Here is a 20,329-nt window from a genome sequence, read left to right as displayed (position 1 = left end):
ATAAGAATTGAAAATTTGTGAAAATCAAAAAGAAATGAAATACTTCAAATATTTCCAACAAATAAAAATATCAAAATATTACAATTTGCATAAATTTAGTACTTAAAATTTTAAAGTCAATGATGGTTCCGATTTCAAGGTACGGAAATAGTAAATTGAAATGCAAAAATAATCACGATATGTAAAATGTTTCTACAAACCACACAAAGAAAACCATTTTTGGATTGATACATTCTGAATCAAGATTTGAATGTTTTTCTAAAACAAACATGTCCGCCAAATGGCCGGTTAGGAATGATGCCTTTCAGATTTTTTTTGATTGGGTTGGTTATAATGAGATGGTGTACACTGGTAAACAGCATTACACTTTTTTCAGTTCACTTTTACACACTTGTATGGGATTTTTCAGTTCAAGTATGATTACACACTTTCGTGTAATCATACTTGAACTGAAAAATCCCATACAAGTGTGTAAAAGTGAACTGAACAGTGTGTAATGTTGATTATCAGTGTATGTGAGAGTGTGTGTTGTTGTAAATATTCTAATTTGACATTTCGTTCTCTATCGCCGCTCCCCACAGTGTCATAAAACACCGTCTGCAAGAGCCCCCCAAAACTAGTTTTGAAGGTTCTAACTGTTAAAAGTAAAACCACAGACAAACAGACGTGGCTCTCCATACAAATTATTTTTGAAATCCATCGTCCTTAAACAAACCACCAAGTCAAGGCTGTATATCATAGGCACTCGCGATCTTGTTTCGCATTAGTGTGAGTGCATGACTCCGTGCCACTAAAACCAAAACAATAGGAGATAACGATTTTGACAACCGCACTACTACACACTCAATCGCGAGTACCTTAGGTAGAAAGTCATGCCACCAAGTCACGACGACGCCAGCGCTGCCTGGTGAGCTGATGCCGAAACGCAGCCCAAACATACCAATACAAACCCATTACTGCAGGCCTGCCCAACGTACGGCCCGCGGGCCGGATCCGGCCCGTGAGGTCATTTCATCCGGCCCGCGACGACTTTTCAAAATAGTTCTATGACCGGCCCCTAACGCTGATCATGAAATATTAATTAAAAAATTGAGTGTCTAAATAAAAAAAATAAACTTGAGATAATTTTTTTTGCGATAAAATGATGTGAATTCAACTATTATTTTGATTTGGCTTTGTAATTTTGAAATACTTTTTCTTTCGAATGCATTTTTTTTTAATGTTTTAATTTACTCATGTCATTTCTTTATTGAAAGTTTCAGAATCAACCAATAAACTGTAAAATGGCGAAAGATAACGAAATTACCCATTTCGTAAAATTGACTTGAAAATTGAAAAAAAAACTTGTATAGCTGTCTAAAACTGCACAAAAGACATTTAATTAAAAAAAATTACAATTTGTATCATGTTTACTGCAAATTGAAGCTTTTCTTTTTTGAGGAACTTGTTTAAAATTGATTTTTTCAATAAGTGGGTAAGCAAAAAAAAGTATTTTTTAGTAAAACTTTGCAGTGATAAAGTTTTGTTTGAAAGAGCTTGCAGACAGCAATTTAGTCATACTGAAAATAAAGATTGCTGCAAAAAATCCTAGAATTTTTGAAAAAGTCCAAAATAAGTAATGAAATCAGCGAGCAAAAATATTTTTTTTCATAAACAAAACAAACCCTAACAATTTTAAACAAAAAAAAATCAAATAAACAAATTTTTGAAATTTTTCTTTGTTTATCTTTTTAAAACCAAGGTCATGAACTAACTAGTTTATTTATTGATAGGACACAAAAAAAAAAACATTTAAAAAAAACTCTAGACTTGAAAGAACCTTAAATTAAAAAAAAAAATACATTTTCAACTTTTATCAAACTTTTGTTCCGGCCCGCCACTGGTTTAGAAAAGTCAGATCTGGCCCGCAGGGCCAAAAGGTTGGGCACCCCTGCATTACTGTCATGTGTCGTGTCAGTGTATGCGTGAGACAATGAAGCCCGAGCTCACAGCTGCACGCAGAAACCGAAATAATTTTGTTGTTGCTGATCGTCAGTACCCAATGCAAAAAATAAAAATCATCGTCGATGGCCAGAACCTCATGAGCCATATCATGCGGCTACAGCCGCAACGATAGAGATCAAACCACTGGTCCTCGCCGTTGCTTCCAAGTTCTGTCGAAGATTCCTCCTTTTCCAAAAGCTCGATCACCTGGCACCATCAAATCTACCGGAATTGATCCCCACGATGGGCGGAAACATCCGCGGGGAACGTGTCCACGGCGCAGTTAAGTTGCGCCAAACAACAAAAGCAAAAAGTGGCAAAGGTTCCAAAAAATGCTGCCGTTAAATTTATATTGAAATAACACCACAGAAACTGAACTGTGGAAAAAGATTGAGTGGCGCAACATCGCCAAAAGGCCCAAAGGACGACCAGCAGCAGCAATCTGAGCAGCAGTCCATGAAGGATAAGCAGGTTGCTCCGAAGGAAATGACTTTACCACAGGATCCGGCTTCCTCCGCAGCAGGTATAGTTGAACAGGCCTACCGGGTTAATACTGGAGCAAGAGGCTATGGCCAAGGCTGCCCCAACCTTTTCCTGCAAAGCCTGGATTGGGATCCACCAATAGATTTCCTGAATTCCATAAATTTTTGGGTTCTCATTTGCTGCCTCGCACGTGCTCATGCTCAACTTAAAAACAAAAACACGCATCACACACACTGAGAAAAGACGGGTGAGCTGTCGCGACAGCAGCGCCATTAGCGCCGAGTGAGTGGATGCCGAAACAAAATTGCATTTGAAATAACCGTTTTTGAAGAACGATGGTTTGACACTCGAGTGTCCCGTCTGTTTGTCTGTGCTCCTACTTTGTAGATGTAAACAAAGTGGGATCATTCAAAAATCACGTTACGCTTTCTCTCTATTCATCACCCAGGTAAAAACTAACGTTGTAAAATAATTGTTGTAGAAAAATCGAAAAAATATGAGAAAAACTGCGATTGGCCAAAAATATAATACCGTAGGCTTATAGTCCATGAAATTACCTATCTTTTGACCTATAGGAGTATGGGTGTTGGAGGCTGTTGCAAAAAGATATTAAGGTTTAAAAAAAAACAATTTTTTAACAGTAATTAGCAAAAGCTATGTGAAAAAGTCAAACCGATGTCTATAGCCCATTTTGAAGTGCTTCGAAAGACCTTTCAAATGCATCTACGAGAGTTGGAATTGATGAAGTTTTATGGAAATGCGAGCAATTTTAAGATGTTTAAGTTTTTTTTTTTACCTCAGACTTCGAAGCCCGTTTTACCCCACTTCCCTTTGTCGTAGAGGGCTTATATTTGGCATGAGTTCATCTCATGTATAGACAAACAAACGCTGAAAGTTTCATCCAAATCGGAGCACCTCGATATGACCTGTTTCACATTGGTGAAAAACTCGCTCTTAAATGTCAGCACTAAAGAAAGTAAAGCACAATATTCGCACATTAAAATTTATTCCAATAAATATAGTGCATCGATTCGAGAGACCAACGACTCTGCATTCCAAACTCTCCCCGCTCAAAACGTAACCAACGATATCCGCCTCAACTCGTCATCCGTGGACAGATCTTCATCATCCCCCTCGGAATCGTACTCCGTTTCCTCGTCCTCGTCGTACTCATCGTCGTCCTCGTCCTCGTCGGTACTTTCCCGACTCCTCCAGGCTGTAATCGATCGCGGCCACGCCGGCAACCCGATTGGCACCGCCGCCTCCTCCACCACCCCGCCCATCATCCACGCCCTGGATGGCGATCCGCTCGGTGTGGATGTTGATCTCGACCTCCCAGCGAAAGTTCAGTATCATGAAACCGGCCGTTATGAGCACCGGCAGTGTGACCCGACTCTTCCACGCGAGGTTCGTGAGAAAGAGAAACGTTTTGCCAAAGGTGGAATTCATCATTTTTTTTTTTTTTTTTTTTGAAAGGATGTTTTCGGATTTTAGTTAGGGGGTAGTGGTTCTGGAAAGAGATAGAAAGAGACGAAAAGAAACACGCCGTTACTTGTTTGCTGAGTAATATTTGCACATTTATTGGTAGCATATAATAAGCAAGTAACAAATAAGATGAATAAGTGGAATGTGTGTGTTTAATCGTAATAATCAACGTGATCGCCAGATTTGAACTGGCCCGCCTCGAGCACGCTCAGGAACTTGGCCGTCGTTTGGTGCGTCGTGAGCATGGTCGTGGAATCGCGCAGCCCTTTGAAGTACGCGCGGATCTCCTCGGCGTTCGAGCGACCCTGAATGTCCACCGTCATGTCGGTATCGACCGGCCCTGGCGAGTAGTTCAGCACCACCAAGTCCGGCTCTTCGTCGGCCAGCACCTTGAAGTACATTTCACGGGCGGCCTTCCCCGAGCAGTAGAATCCCATGCTTTTGAACGGAACCAGGCACGCCTTCGAGGTAATATTCACGACCAACTTCCGCGGACACTCGCCAAACCGGCGCAGAAAGCAGCTGTTCAAAACTCCCACCGTGATGACATTCGTCGCAAAGTACTCCTCCCACTCTTGCCGATCCGCCATATCGATCGCCTTGCGTTCCACGTTCCCGATCGTGCCCACGTTGTGAACGATCGCCGCCAGCCCAAAACTCTCCACCGGCTTCTTCCCGAGCGACTTCCCGATAATGTCCTCCAGCAGCTCCCGCGAGGCGTTACTCAAATCCACCGAACTCGTAACCACAGTTATGTGCGGGTTCACCTCAAAATCTCCGCCCGCGTAGACTCCAGCCCGGAAGCGGACCGCGCAAGCAGAACCACGATGGACCCAGCCCGGAAGCGACGCGCCGTTTCGATGGCCATCCGTTGGCCGATGCCGCGAGAGGCGCCGGTGATCAGGAAGTACGCAACCTGGTCGAGGTCGATTTTGGTGCCGCTGGTCGATGATGCCATGGTGCTGGTTTGTGGCTCGAACGTGTAGAACTAACGGAAAAGTGCTGCGCGCTCTCTCAATCTCTCTGTAGGTGCGATGAAACGAAACAGATCCGGTCACGAATGCTAACGATTGGCTAGTGCTGATTAACGCCGAGTCAGACATGAAGAATGCTGATTGCAGTTTGAGTCAGGGGTGTTCAAGGTGGTGAGTTCAGCTATTCAGAAAACACATCCATCAGAAATTCGGCTCTCAAGATACAGATTTCAGAATATTTAGATACAATTTTTGTATGGAAAGCTATCAAATTAGTAGGGGAGAACCGATAACGCAAAAAGCTTCTTTGGTCCTAGAGAAGGCCCCTACAAAGTTTAAGGCAAATAAGATGCAAAAAATAATCAATGTTTGAAATTTTAGGGAATTACTCCCATAAAAAATCGTACGGCAGTTGCATTTTGCATGGCACGTATTCAAACATACAAATCTGGAGTTCTTTTTTTAAAGGTCCAATAAACCAAATCGACGGTAACATTTCAAAAGGCATCATGTACATTTTAACACTCTCTGGGTTATTGTATATTCTGAAAGTTCTTCTAATAAGCTACCTCTCCACCAAAAATGAGCAAAAGTTACTTCAGTAAAGTCTGTTTAATCATGATTTTAAATAAAGTAACATACACAAAATCTCTGCCATCAGCAGTTCCTGTTTATATAGCCCTGTCAACCTGTCAAACAAAAGACTACATAAACCTCGTGACGAAAAAAAAGCAACATGAAAAAAGCGCCATGTACATTCGGCGAAGAAAAACGAATCAACAAAGCGCCCCCCTCAGTGACAGCAGGGTGATATCGACGTTGGTGATTTCAAAAGAAGTTATGTTTGTTTTTCTCAAATAAAATTACGGAAATAATGTTTTATTGAATATGGATGATCAAGTATCAACAAAAGCAACGTTTTTCATCGTTTGTTATCATTAGAACATCTTATTTTGTTTTTATATAAAAATGGTAATTGAAAATGGATGCACAACATTCAAATGCGTTTTTCTCAAAACGCATGGTTTGTACATGATGCTTTTTGAAATGTTGGCATCGAAATTTTCAGTTTCTGCTCGTTGGGTGTTTTTAAAACCGCCTTGAGTCAGGGGTATTAAAAAACAAAAATTGAAAATTTGGTTCATCGGACCTTTTTAAAAAAAACTCCAGAAACATTGAAACGTTAAAAACATAGAAAATAGAAAATAAATAAAACAATTTTAAAATGGTGAAATTTAAAACTTCAAGAATCAAAAATAACATATTCTAAACAGTGAAAAATAATAAAAATCGGAGATTCAGAAATTTTTAAACTAAGAAGTTTGGAACCTTAAAAATACACATGTTGGAAAAATTACAAATAAAAAATGCTTTGTTTATTAATGTAAAACAAATAAAATTTCAAAAATTTAATGATTAAAAAAAATTTAATACAGTTTTTACTCGAAAATTAAAAAAAAAAATAGAAACTAGAAAATATAAATTGAGAAAAAGGAACTTAAAATATAAATAATCAGAACAAAATTAATTCAAAAACATGCAAACAATGTTTTAACTTGATTATCCAAAGTTCTCACCAAAATTTCACTACTGGTAAAGAGAATCACGATTTTTTCTTAAGAATTTAAAAATAAAAGTATTTTAGAATATATATTTTTTTAATCTGTGAATATAAGAATTCAAGATTAAGGAATTTAAGAATTTTAAAATAACTAAAATTGGGAATTTGAGCTTTAAAAACATAACGAAGTTTCAAAAATTTAGAAACGCAAAAATATAAATGTGCCCAAAACTCAACATTAGAAAAAATCTAAATTTCAAAAAGGGGCAGATTTTTCAACACAATAAAGTAAAAAAAATATAGGGATTAAAAAAAAATAAATACAGTGCTAACTCGATTATCCATAGTCTCCGCCAACATTTTACTCCGGATAATCGAAACGCGAAATTTGGTTATTCACAAATAATGATTTTCTGTTATTTATCAAATATGGCAGCAAAGATGGGGTATTTAAGAGCGAGTCCACGAGCAAAGCATACCCATCTCGCATCGACCTCTCCAATCTGCCTGAAATTTTCAGGGGTTGTTTGTACATATAAAACTAGCATCTGGCCAAAATATGAGCACTCTAGGTTAACGGGAAGTGGGGCAAATCGGGACACAAAGTTTGAAGGTTCAAAAACGTCAAAAATCGTAAAAAAGCTGTAATTTGGGCAAAATTCAATTTAATTTCAAAATTCAAAATGCATCTGAAAGGGCTCAAAAAATGCAACAAAATGCAGGGTAGAGCATCCCGATTGGTTGAATCTAAAGAAAGTTATTGGCATTTTAGTGAAAAAATAGCATAATTTTCAAACTCAAATAAAAAAGTGTTCCATCCAGATATCAACTCGGTTCGACCTGCAGCTTGTAGGGGACATCTGGGACTACCATCTGAGGATGAGAACGCTTTGGGTAAGGCAGTTTAACGTATTAAATAGACACTTTTACTTTTAGTGAAGTTTTTGGTTGTAAATTTTTGCTCGGGGGACCCCTTAGATTCCATTTTCTGGTGATAATTTTATCATATTCGTGTTCCTGAGACAATTTCACAATAGAAACATACATAAAAATGTTTATTTTGATCCATCTTAACCCATTAAAAAATAAAAGTTAAAAAAAAATCTTCGATTCACATTTATTGAAAATCAAGCTCGTTTCCAGGGATACTAGATGACACCAGAAAAAGCAGCTTTATAAAAAAAAAGAAGAAGAAGAAGAAGAAGAAGAAGAAGAAAGAAGAAGAAGAAGAAAGAAGAAGAATTTAAGAATTTAAGGATTTAAGGATTTAAGAATTTAAGAATTTAAGAATTTAAGAATTTAAGAATTTAAGAATTTAAGAATTTAAGAATTTAAGAATTTAAGAATTTAAGAATTTAAGAATTTAAGAATTTAAGAATTTAAGAATTCAAGAATTTAAGAATTTAAGAATTTAAGAATTTAAGAATTTAAGAATTTAAGAATTTAAGAATTGAAAAAAATAAGAATTTAAGAATTTAAGAATTTAAGAATTTAAGAATTTAAGAATTTGAGAATTGAAAAAGATAAGAATTTAAGAATTTAAGAATATAAGAATATAAGAATATAAGAATTTAAGGATTTAAGAATTTAAGAATTTAAGAATTTGAGGAAAATAAAATAGGACTTTTTTAAACCGAGATTTAAGAATTTAATAGTTTAGCAATTTGAGAATTTAAGAATGAAAGGATTAAAGAAGAGCACATTTTGAAATTCAATATTAAAATATATTAGAAACACAAAAATACAAAAATAAAAAAAATCTCAGTATTTGAAAAGTGCATTTTTTTGAAAATAACGAAAAGAGTAAAAAAAGAATGCCCAACTTTTCTCGACCGCGTTTTGTTCGAGCTCCATACTCAGCTTCAACATTGAATTTTGGTTCTTTAGCTTCCATGATAAATATCGTTGTCTGAAAAAATAAGGCTTATCGGTCGTACTAAAAAAACATTATTCTCCAATTTTCATTGTTTGCAAAGTCATATCTCTGCAACCAAAGGTTGGATTAACAGTGTTGTAATTTTCTTTTTCATAGAGATTTTTTGCAGCCAGTTGAAAAGATTGTTTTTGAGGATGGAAGAGTGTGTCAATTTATAAAATACAAATTTTTCGAAAAAAAAATTGTAAATATTATAGCTCGGTTTTATCAAACTTTTACAAAAAGTAATTTTCAATTGCAAAATTAATTCTAGCTCTGTTTTAACAGGTCCTATGTATTAATCACTTAACACCACTTGGATTTTTTTTTTTTATTGCTCTACACCATCTAAATTGATTTTAGAAAATCGATTGATTTAGTTTAACTCGTCCTAAAACTTCTATTATGAACACCCCTGACTACAACAAATTACCCTTACCGCAGATCACGCAAAAAAAAAACCTTCCCACAATGTAACAACCTCCCTCCTCCATCGTGACTAATGATAAAGATCAATGCAAAATTGCCGCTTTTCGTCAACTTACCACTTTTTTTTCTCCTTCTCAATCCCTCTAACGACTGGTGGAGCTCTCGGTTCCACTTTCCTCCCCTTCCTTGCCGTAGTCCTGTTGCTGCTGCTGCTCTTCCTGGGTTTCCTCTCCCTCGAGATGATCGTGCTTAAGAAGATGGGCTAGCTCCGCTGCCGAGAGGGCTTGTTCCGGCCGAATGATGCGCAACAGTTCGTGGTTGAACACGGGCTCGTCCAGCTGGTCGTAGTTCTGCGATGAGGCGGCGGGGTCGTTCAGCAGCTGTTGCATACAAGCTTCGCGACGTTCGGCCAACTGCTGCAGGACGGTCGGATTGGTCCTCAGCCTACGAAGTCTACGTTCTGCGTGTGATAAAGGGGCGAGGGAAGCCATTAAATTGATAACGTTTTGACTCTTTCGAGAGCTTCAAATCTGCCTCTTATCAGAAAGGCAAAATGGTGGCACAAACAACAAGACTAAGTTTGCCATACATTGTGCCAAAACAATTACAATCCCCTCTCAAATTACCTAACGCGGCCAAATAGCTGTCCGAGTCCGGAAGTCTTCCGTCCCGCGGTTGCTGCTGATCCCCGACGGCGGCTGGCTCAAAGTTGTCCTCGAACTGCAGCTGGACAGCGGAGCAGATTGCGTCACTACTTGGGTTTGGATTGCACCACGGATCCGCAACGCTCATCGTCCTCCTGTGTGGGGAGGGGGTGCTGCTGCAGATTAATGGCTACACGACTGCAGCTTCTCCCACTATTTTTTCTCTTTTCGAACGAACGAGAAAACGATCGCGTCACGACGCCCCAACTGGTTGGTGACGTGGTGGAGAGGCTGGACGATTGAAAGAAACTGGTTTCAAGCTTCGCAAATTTCGCGAAAAAAGAGTTACGACGGAGAAGAGAAAATTAAAATTTATTTTATGTACTTTGCGCGACTCGATGACAAATGGTTTTTTTTTTTTCAAAACAAACATTTAGTTTGACGTTTCTTGGTCGAATTTAGATCGATTTTCATGAACTCGCTCGCGAAGTTGACCTAATCGATCAACATTAATAGAGTTATTCACAGCTCCAAATAAATATATATATATATATAATTTTGCCTTCCTCATCTCGATAACCCCGATAACCCACACTCAAAGTCAGAAGTATCCCTCAAAAGGGTACTTTCAATCCTCTAAAAGGATACTTTCTATCCTTTTTTAAAGTTCACCTGGCGTTACCCTTTCAAAAGGGTATGTCAAATTCAGTACATTTTCGATACCCTTTTAAAGGGTGACGACGGGTGAACTTGAAAAAAGGATACTTTTTACGTTGAGTGCACATTCAGATTTTATTTACCCAGTCAAATCAATCCGAATTCCGAAACGGAATCTAATTAGAATCGTATACAAATTCCGTTTCGGAATTCGGATTGATTTGACTGGGTAAGAGCGTGCATGAAAAGGTCAACACAGTTGACCTCATTCATTTTGATGCTTTTGATTCATTCATTTTTGACAGTTCGCAAAACCGAAAACCCGCCGTCCGTTGATTTTTGCAGCTGCTGTCACGCACAAAACAACTCCAAAAAGTTGCAAGTTTGCGGGCAGCGCGTCTACAACTTTGCCGTGAAAAACCAGGAATTTACTGGTGATTAGTGCGCTACAGTGCCGGCGATTCGTCCAGAAAGTGTTCCGGTAACGGTTTAACTGTTAGGGACCCAAGTGAACTCGGTATCTTCAGGGGATTTTGCAGCTTCGTCGCCGACTACTCCGCGCAAAACCATGAGTCTATCGGAATCCAACGCGCTGGATTCGCTCGAGTTTGCCGGCACCATGCTGGAGCGGCACGACCTCGCCGATTGCTCCACACCGGGACTGTTGGAGGTGGGTTTTGTTGCGCCACCTAATTGGCGTTTTCACACACCAAAGTTCGTAAACATAACCTCTTCTGGTTGTTTTTCCTCTTTTCCGCACAGGTAACCGGAATCCGGCAGTCGGGGATGGCCACCGCAAGCGGGCTGAACGACTACGACTACCAGAACCTGTCCAGTTTGTCGCTGGGGCTGAAGAACCTGAACCAGCTGTCCACGGTGAACAAGATCCCGATCCCGCCGGAGATAATGGAGCACTTTAAGCGTTAGTTGGCGGATTATTTAAATTTGGGCTCGGGGGGAAGGTTAAGATTTTGTTAAATTGTTGCTTTTTTTTGCAGATATTAAATGCCACTGTATGATGGGACTGTTTCCGGAGATTGGTCGAGCGTGGTTGACCATCGATTCCGATATCTATGTAAGCTTTTTGTGTTGATATCTTGAAAGGATATAATTTTCAACGGTCTTTTTTACAGATTTGGACGTACGAACAGTCCCGGGACGTGGCCTATTTCGACGGACTGTCGCACCTGATTGTGAGCGTAGGTTTGGTGGTTCCCAAGCCGGGTGTCTTCATTGCCGACGTCAAGTATTTGCTGGTGTTGACCACGCCGGTGGAAATCGTAATTCTAGGAGTGACCTTTGGCGATTCGAATGCCTCTCCGAATCGGTCAATTACGAGCACGACCGAGGAGATGCAGCTGTTGAATAAGCCGATCTTCGTGCTGAATACAGACAACGTGGCGATCACGTGCATCGAAGGAACCTCGGATGGACGGATTTTCCTGGGAGGTCGCGACGGTTGTTTGTACGAGATTTCCTACCAGGCCGAATCGAACTGGTTCGGGAAGCGCTGTAAGAAAATCAATCACTCGCAAGGGTTGATGTCGCATTTGGTACCAGGGATTTTCAAGGTGTTTTCCGAGAACGACTCCATCTCGAAGCTCACGATGGACAACTCGCGTCGATTGTTGTACGCCCTGACGGAGAAGGGAGCCATTGAGGCGTGGGACATTGGAACGGATGTCAACTCGGTTAAGCGAATTGCTCGGATTTCTCAGAACGACATCGTGTTCAGCGCCGGAAACATTCTGCGAACCATCGAGCCTTCGGTGTTTAAGCCGGTGACCGCGCTGTGCTCACTTTCTCAGGAGGATTCACCCCAGTTCCATCTGATCGCTATCACCCAAACCGGCGTTCGGTTCTACTTCTCGACGGTGCCCGTTCTGTACGGCATCCAGCAACAGCAGCAGCAGCAACAATTCGCTCCCGGGCAGCCTGGACTTGCGCCGCACGAACAATCGCAGCGTCCGCAAGGCCTCTACCTGTTGCACGTCCGACTTCCCCCAGGCTACACTCCCAACACGACCGTCGGCAAGCCCAAGCAAGTGCACTCCGCCTTCTACAGCCAGGGTTCCCTCCTGATGGTCTCAACCCCGCAACCCGACCAGGACCTGCTGTGGTCACTCAGCTCGGAGCCGTTCCCGTCACGGCAAAACCTGGTCGAGTCATCCACCGTCATGACCATGGACGGCCAGGTCTGGGCAATTGCCGAAGTCAAACCAAAGGACAAGATCACGGTAGAAACTCCGCTTCGCGCAGCGCAGGTTCCCCGCAAGGTCGCTCTCCTCACCAACCAGGGCGTTCACATCGTATCGCTACTGAAGTCCGTTGACATCCTCCAGCAGCTGCTGCTCGCTTGCCACGGCCCGCACAACGAAGCAGTCAAAGCGTACTTCCAGGTGCAGTCGGAGCCGCAAGCTTGCGCCACCAGTCTGCTGCTGGCGTGCATCGAAACCTTAAAGGGCACCGAACTGGGCGATTGGGCCGCCCAGGCGTTCATCCTGTACGGCGGAGAACCCTTCTTCGAAGCCTACATGGGCGGTCATTCGGCGGCGGCACGCCCACTCAGCTTCAACTCTCCCTCGGGTGGATTTGTAGAGTCCCAGCCCGGAGGTCCGCGGATGTACATGTCCACGCCGTTCACGGCGTCCCGGCCAGGTCCGTCCATCCAGCAGAACCTGATGCAGCAGTCCCAGTTTCCGCAAAGCCCGGGTCCGTCCAGCTCGCTGAACCACAGCTTCAACAACAACACCCAGTTCCCGGGAGCGATGCAGCAAACGTCGTCGATGGCCGTCGACGGGTCCAACTTCCACTACTCGGCCAAGCACGCGGGACTGTATCTGCACATGTCCCGTCTGTTGCGGTCCATCTGGCGTCGGCGTTGCGTCAACGACAAACTACACAGCAGCATCGGCCAGCAGGACTGCGCCCAGGTGCTGGAGGATTTGTACGCGATCAAGCGGTTCCTGGAGTCGATTACGCTGAGCAATCTGGTCGGGTTGGTGGGAAAGAACATGACGAACGCGAGTGGGTTGATGGGACCGGGTGGATATCTGCAGCAGCAGCAGCAACAGCAGATGCAACAGCACCAAGGAATGCAGAGTCCGTACGGCGGTGGGCAGCAGAAGATGTCCGCGGACGAGGCGATGGCGGAGGAGAAAAAGTCGCTGGACGCGTTGATTCGACTGATCAAGCACTCGTGCGAGGTGTTGGCGCTGTGGAAGATTCTGTGCGAGCACCAGTGCCATCTGCTGGTGTCCAAGTTGAGCAAGGAGCAGCAGGATGTGCTGAAGAGCTGCACGTTCCGGGATTTGATCCTGTCGCGGTCGGATATTTGCGGGTTGTTGATTGTGACGCTGATCAACTCGTATCTTCACGATAACGCAAGTGTTGGGTCGATCTCGACGAAGTTGCGCGATGTTTGTCCGAATTTGTACCGGCACGAGGACGCCGTGTCGCACAAAGCGACGGAGATCCTGATGCTGTCGAAAAGTTGCACCGATCCGGACGAGAAGGACGAGCGGTTGCGAACGGCGCTGCAGTTGTGCAAGAGTGCCGCACCGAACTTGCCGCTGACTTCGATCTGTCAACAGTTTACGCAGGCTGGCTTCTACAGTGGAGTCATTGAGCTGTGTTCGATTTGTGCCGCGAAGGGAGATCCAAGTGAGGCAGCGTTGCACTTTTACCGGAACAACGAACCCGTCGAGGACCAGGAAGGATTTGTGGCCTTCCAGAGCAGAATGAACTGCTACAGGGAGATCAAACTGATGCTGGAGCACGTCTTCACGAACGTGTGCAACAGCAAGATATCCAGCATCTACCCGTCGCTGGAAAGTGCCGACCGGGACAAGTTGGCCAACAATCAGCTGATCTCCATCATCAGCTTAGCGCTTCAGTGCCAGGATCAGCTGCTTCACATCGCCGTGTACGAGTGGCTTCTTTCGCACAACCTGCTCGGAGAGTTGCTCGAAATCAGCGAACCTTCCCTAGGTGACTTCCTCGGCCGGGCCTTCAACCGAACCCCCGAGAACCTTGTGCTGGCCGACCTGCTGTGGAAGTACCACGAACGCAACGGTCAACACGCGCCCGCCTCCAAAATGCTCGACAAACTGGCCAACATCCGGAACGACGCCATGACCCTACAACAACGCATCGAATATCTCGCCCGCGCCGTCATGTGCATGCGCAGCGACACCGTCGGCTACTCCGCCCACAACGGCGTCCTCCTCAAAGACCTGGAAGATAAGCTCGAAGTGGCCCAGATCCAGAAGCAAGTCCTCGACGCCATGTCAATCATCCCGGACAAGAACGCCACCCGGCAAGCCATCAACCAGCTCAACGGAACCCTTTTCAACCTCACCCAACTCTACTCGGACTTTGCCGAACGGTACGAACTGTGGGAGTGCAAGCTGACCATCCTGAACTGCTCCCACCACAACGACCCCCTCCTCATCGAGTCCGTCTGGACGCACATCCTGGACAAGGAGCTCGAGCGACCCGACAGCAACACCGAACGCTGCCGCCGCCTCCTCTCCAAGGTGAAAAGCCTAGCCCTGGAGTACGAAAGCTCCGGCCACTGTTTCCCTAGCCTTCATCGTGCGCGAACTAGAACTGCGCTGCTTCCGGCTTAAAATGTTCGAATCCCCCGTCCCGGAAACCCTCATCGAAATGAACCTGGATGTGGACGCACTCCTCAACATCTACTCGAGGTAAGATTTCACCACTCCCACGCCAAAAACAAAACAAAAAATCACCCTCACCAAACCTCCGATTCCAGACTCATCTCCATGAACGAGCGCGTCTGGGTCACCGAAGAGGACGAACTGTACCTGGTGAGGTCCACCTCGAAGCTCCTCTCGATCGTCGCCTCCCAGCCCAGTTTGGTCCCGCTCAAGGATCGCCGAAAAGTGGTCGCAAAATCGCAGGACCTCATCTCCGCCTGTCTGAGCATTTTGTACACCAAACCGGACGGCCAGCAGCACGTGGACCAGCTGCGCGAAACGCAATCCAAGCTGAACCGCATCCACTGCTAGCGCCAACAAAAGAACGAACGAAACGAAAGACATCTAACATGATTATAAGCTTCCCCACTTTTTTTTTGTTTAATACATTGTTTGTGTTTGTTTCTTTTTTACTGCCAATTTTTCAGTAGGTTAATAAGTTGAATGAAGATGAACAGAGTAGAGTAGAAAACTCGCGTAATTGTACATGTTACGGCAGCAGCAGCAAAATAATGATGATGTTCTTTCGCACGTGATTGTGTGTGTGTGCGCGCGCGCGTTGTATAAGGACAAATAAACAGGTTTATCCTATTACTAGTTATGTATTCCAAAAGAGGTTTGTTATGTTTGCTGGATTCCGAAATTCCTATATAAAAAAAATCATAAAGTTTTTACCGAGGTTGTTAGCATTCCAACACCAGGGTTGTTACGGACGGCGCGGATCGCTCGGATGGCGCGTATCGCGCGGATCTGGCGCGGATTTGCTGGCTAATTTTGCTCAGGCGCGGATTTCGCGATAGCAATTTTGATAAACAAATTTATTGAGAACGATAGAATTTCTTTCAAATTACAAAGGAAAATATTATTAACAATTAAATAAATTCAATCTTTTTCGTTGAGTGCAAAAACATCAATTTCTAAGAAGTTGTTAATGAAGAAAAATTTCTTCTAAAAATTATTGATTTTTTTTTCTTAATGCGAAACTTTGAAATAGTCTTCAAGGAGCGATTCTTTTAATGTATTGAGATTTGTTATATAAATTTATCATAACATTACAAATCATTATTTTTAAAACATCTGCTTAACAATTCAAAAAAATACCAATTTTATTAAAATCAAAATAACAAAATTCGAAAAATCACATGATTTAAAAAATTTGGAGCTATGAAACTTTTTAGATTTTCTTTGTTTTTTTCAATATAAAAATTTGAATTTTTAAATTTTTGGTTTACTGAAAAATAAAAATTCTATTGCCACTCTGATTCAGGTAGAATTGATTCTAATCCCAATCATCACAACATTACGAAATCCACTTAGAAATCTGCTAAAGTCTCCGTCTAAAAGCGAAATGTAATGTTAAAATTTAAAAAATAAGAAATCTGGAATTCAACAATTAGAAATTTCAGAATTTACATATTCAAAAAACAATAAAAAAAAATAGAATTCATAATTTGAAATTGTCAAAACTTACAGACTCAATTAACGTAAAGAAGTACGAATTATTAAATTGAAAAATTAAGAAAATATTACAATTGATTTTTTGTTATTTTTTAATTTTTTAAGAAAGTTCTAAATTATTATTAAATAATTATTATTAAATAATTATTAAATTATTAAATTAATAAATTATTAAATTATTAAATTATTAAATTATTAAATTATTAAATTATTAAATTATTCGTTTTCGTTTTCGTTTTACGGAGCAAGGTGGGGGACGCGGCCTCAAGTCAATCCAAGTCCGGTTTCTTGTGGAAAAAAGGGTAGTGGCCGAACTAGTATTGCATACAAAATGAACACCACCGTAAGATATCGAGCTGTCAAATCGCAACATGGAGTTAAACTTTCTGTGCAGTTGCTGTGAAGCTTACCAAGGCTTTTCAAAAAGTTTAACTCCATGTTGCACGCACACACTCTCACTTTTAATTTCTCGATAGGGGATCGGGAGGGGGAAGGTGAAAGAAAATTAGTGTAGGTGTAAGTAGTAAGAACTTGGATGACATGAGCAGTTACGTTAATCTAAAACTGAATAAAGGAAATCTGAAATTATGATTCAATCAAAAACTATTTTGAGATTTATACAAAGGAACCTATGATGTATTTCAAATTTAAAGGAAATCAAATAAATTTACTGGAAAATGAAAGATGAAAACTAACTTGTCAAGGGCATTTTTTCTGGGCTTCGTCATGTCGCGTCCGTCAGTAGTCTTGTCGTACATTGCAACTAACTTTAATTTAACTGATCATTTATGTCCAATTATTCATTTCAGAAAACTAACTAACTTGAATCAACAACCTCAACTAAACTGTCTGAAAGTAACTTAAATCTCAAATCCCCGAAATTTTAATTACAAAGCCAAACATTCCTTTACCTATTTTTTTAAACCTGTCTTGCTTATTAAATTATTAAATTATTAAATTATTAAATTAATAAATTATTAAATTATTAAATGATTTAATTATTAAATTTTAAATTATTATTTTTTGCCATTTTCTTAGTTGGGATCATTTTCGGAGTCATATTTTAGTTTAGGAAATTTAGTTGAGAAAATAATAGAAATTTCGTGTTTCGATTTCCCCGAGTAAAGTTTTGGCGAAAATTATCAAGTACTAAATCCCTTGATTTTATAATTTGGTGATTTATTTTATAGTTTTTAGTTTTTATATTTTCGAATTTAAATTTTTTTCCTGAATTTCTTTTTAAAGCAACTATATTTAAAGTGTTGCAAAAAATGCTAATATTGTTTCAGAAATGGCAAAAAAGGTTCCATTTGGTACAGGTGGAATATGATTCCACAACTGATCAACGGTACTGATCCAAATGCCTTCTGTATTATTATTTTTTCCTTTAAAATTTCATTCATTTTTTACTCTCTTCTATGTTTGTCGCGATTTTTTTTATAGGGCGCGGATTTCGCGTGGATTGGGTTTTGGGGTCGGCGCGGATCTGGCGCGGATTTTTTCTCGACTTTTCCGTAACAACCCTGCCAGGGTTGTTACGGGCGGCGCGGATAGCGCGGATCTGGCGCGGATTTGCTGGCTAATTTTGCTCAGGCGCGGATTTCGCGCGGATGGCAATTTTGAAAATGTTTGTTTGTATTTTCTTAGTACGAAACGTCGAAAAATGAAGATAAAGATTATGTAGAAATTATTTATTTATATAAATGTTATGATTTAATGATGATGAGTAATGATTTTTAACCTTATTTATTTTTAATTTTATACTGGATTTATTCAATTTCTAATTTTGTAAATCAAATTTTACAAACTTTTCCCTAAGATATAGACATTGAAATGTGTAACAAAAACTATTATTGGGGCTTGTTCTGGTGGGCGAATCGAATGACCAAAATCTGAGAGAACTGCTCTTTTGGTAACGATTATCCCATTCCTTGCAAAGTTATGGAAATCGTCATTAATCAATGATTGCCAACTCGAGACGTCAATGATTGTACCACAAAATTATATAAATTTTTAAACAAATTTGATTTAGACCAAAAATTCTTTCAGTGGCTTCAAGAAGGCAACAACCGGCACATGCTGACTCATTTTGGCGCAGAATTTCGTTAAATTGAATTCAATACAGAGAATTTTTTTTTTTCTGAAATGATCAACGTCTTCACCTTAAATCATTTTTTTTTAGTTTTTGATTCAGTTTTTTTAAATTTATGAATGTGTGATTTTCGAAGAAAATTGACTACCGCGAACATTACCGCAGGTGGGCTTGTCGTCGGGTGCAAAATTGGTTTGCTCCGGTGTTTGCCTCCCGCCGTGGTGACACCCTAATTATTTGGAAAATTGGGCATGTTTTTTTCTGAGTTTGTTTTCGGATTCAGATTTGGTAAAAGTGATACAAAAGAAGGCATCGTTGAAAAAATAGGTAGTTTTTTTATCTTTTCTTTCTAAAATAAAACTATCCAAATAATTTCGAGTTTTAATTTGTATATTTTCCATTATGTTGACTTAATCGACACACTAATTACAATTTTGGGTTGGTTTCTTTTTCTGCCCGGACTATTTCACTTTTTTTGTAGTTGTTTGTCTGAAGTGCGTGCAATACGAAAAAAATGTATTCCTATTTGCTAACCATTTGAACAACCTTTACTATTTAGCAGTACGAAGCGCAACCTAACGCGTAACGTTTGTGTTCCTTTTGTTTTGTGTAAGTTTTGCATGTCTATGTCAATTTATCCCGCTAGGTAAAATATAATGATAGTATTGCAAGTTTATTGCTAAGACTGAAAGGTTAAACTAAGGGCTAACTCGGTACTTGTGTTGAATGATAAATTGTTAAAAGTAGTCTATGGTCTTCTATTTCATTCTTCAGCGCAGTGGATTCTCATAATAGTACGTGGCCGGTGGCGAGCAACAGCTTTTGGATCTAAGAATCTCGATATGCGAGTTTGGTGATTTTAATTCATGCAAGAACGCGAACGCTTAACTCTACGCTAGATCAATCTTTAAATTGGTTGAATTTGTTTCGTGTTTTCGCGTAAACCCCCTGGAATTTCAGTAAGCGTCAAATATGTACAAATTTAAACGAATCAAACACGCTTTCAACCCGCCCAGCAGATGGAACGTTAGTTTTTTTCTTGTATCTGGCTTTGCTTTTTTTTTGCTGCAATAAACTTTTCTTTACGCTTGATTTGTTGGCTTTACCTCAAAATATATTAATTTAATTTGGATTTGTGGTTGATGGTTACTCTCTGTTAAAACAATAAAACGGATTCATCGTGCGTGCGAGCTGGACCCGTGGAACGCCTTAACCACGAAAAAGCCCACGATGGTGGCCGCTGCGATGCCGAGGCCGGCCTTCCACCACAGCAGCGGATCGCTGGACATGAGCCCAAACTGCTTCAGGTGGCTGGAAAAAGATTTTTGAATTTAATAATTGAGGAGAATAAACGCAATGTGATGATCACCATGCGGGGTTTAAATATGATTGAAATAATGTTGTATGTTACAGAATATAAGCCGATTTTGATCATTAAAAATCGACAAAATTTGTTTTTTAGTAAAAAAGAAACCAAATGAAATGAAGTGAAAATTCAAACAAAGTTTGAATAACAAAAAATATTTGTGTTAGTAAAAATCCGAATATGTACAACGATTGGTTAGAGTAGAAAACACACAGCAGAAATTATTTACAAAACAAAAAAAAACACACACACTCATCTAGAGACTATCATCAACCGTTTGAAAAAAAAAACTTACGTTTGTTCCCACAGCTGTACCAATCTATGTTTATAGAAAAGAATCCACGCGGCTTGGAAACGACTGGATAGAAAAAAGGGTGCATTTTACTCACAGTTGCTTTCACATTAAAGTGTTGTGTTTAAAAGAAGTTTGTGCTACTGTTTCAAACACATTAAATTTGCATACAAATATAGGGATTCAAATTTGAATAAGCTTTTTTGAGTTTTTGTTCACTAGAAAACGCTTCAAATCCAATATTTGAGCCAAACTGAGTAAATTTCAAC

At 40.6% G+C, this 20,329-nt stretch overlaps 4 protein-coding genes across 4 annotated transcripts in view; 1 reads left to right on the top strand and 3 right to left on the bottom strand.

The window, feature by feature from the left end:
* Positions 1–4,014: 4,014 nt before the first annotated feature.
* On the bottom strand, positions 4,015–9,086 carry LOC6031370 (sepiapterin reductase). Its single transcript, XM_001842129.2, is given in 3 exon segments — positions 4,015–4,723; positions 4,726–4,974; positions 8,947–9,086. Coding segments are annotated over 2 exon segments (804 nt in total). The 5' UTR covers positions 4,910–4,974; positions 8,947–9,086; the 3' UTR covers positions 4,015–4,103.
* Positions 8,974–9,622, bottom strand: LOC6031371 (coiled-coil domain-containing protein 32). Its single transcript, XM_001842130.2, has 2 exons — positions 9,457–9,622; positions 8,974–9,290 (listed from the first exon to the last, which is right to left on the bottom strand). The coding sequence occupies exons 1-2, from the start codon at positions 9,620–9,622 to the stop codon at positions 8,974–8,976; spliced, it is 483 nt and encodes a 160-aa protein (XP_001842182.2).
* An 814-nt stretch (positions 9,623–10,436) lies between these two features.
* Positions 10,437–15,458, top strand: LOC6031372 (nuclear pore complex protein Nup154). The gene is given in 6 exon segments (XM_038253590.1): positions 10,437–10,801; positions 10,894–11,053; positions 11,130–11,206; positions 11,265–14,716; positions 14,718–14,840; positions 14,909–15,458. Coding segments are annotated over 6 exon segments (4,170 nt in total). The 5' UTR covers positions 10,437–10,699; the 3' UTR covers positions 15,165–15,458.
* A 3,316-nt stretch (positions 15,459–18,774) lies between these two features.
* LOC6031373 (mitochondrial Rho GTPase) overlaps positions 18,775–20,329 on the bottom strand; it is a 38,379-nt gene continuing 36,824 nt past the window's right edge. The window contains 2 exon segments of the mRNA XM_038252341.1: positions 18,775–19,713; positions 20,064–20,126. Coding sequence (XP_038108269.1) covers positions 19,578–19,713; positions 20,064–20,126 — 199 coding nt within the window. The 3' untranslated portion in view covers positions 18,775–19,577.

The sequence above is a fragment of the Culex quinquefasciatus genome, chromosome 2, assembly GCF_015732765.1.
Source record: "Culex quinquefasciatus strain JHB chromosome 2, VPISU_Cqui_1.0_pri_paternal, whole genome shotgun sequence".
Lineage (NCBI taxonomy): Eukaryota > Metazoa > Arthropoda > Insecta > Diptera > Culicidae > Culex > Culex quinquefasciatus.
This window is presented reverse-complemented; position numbering and strand designations above follow the sequence as displayed.

Coding starts and splice junctions, on each gene's coding strand:
- LOC6031371 (XM_001842130.2), bottom strand. CDS start 9,622: ATGAGCGTTGCGGATCCGTGGTGCAATCCAAACCCAAGTAGTGACGCA. Junction 9,291..9,456: donor CAGCTATTTGGCCGCGTTAG/GTAATTTGAGAG, acceptor TATCACACGCAG/AACGTAGACTTCGTAGGCTG.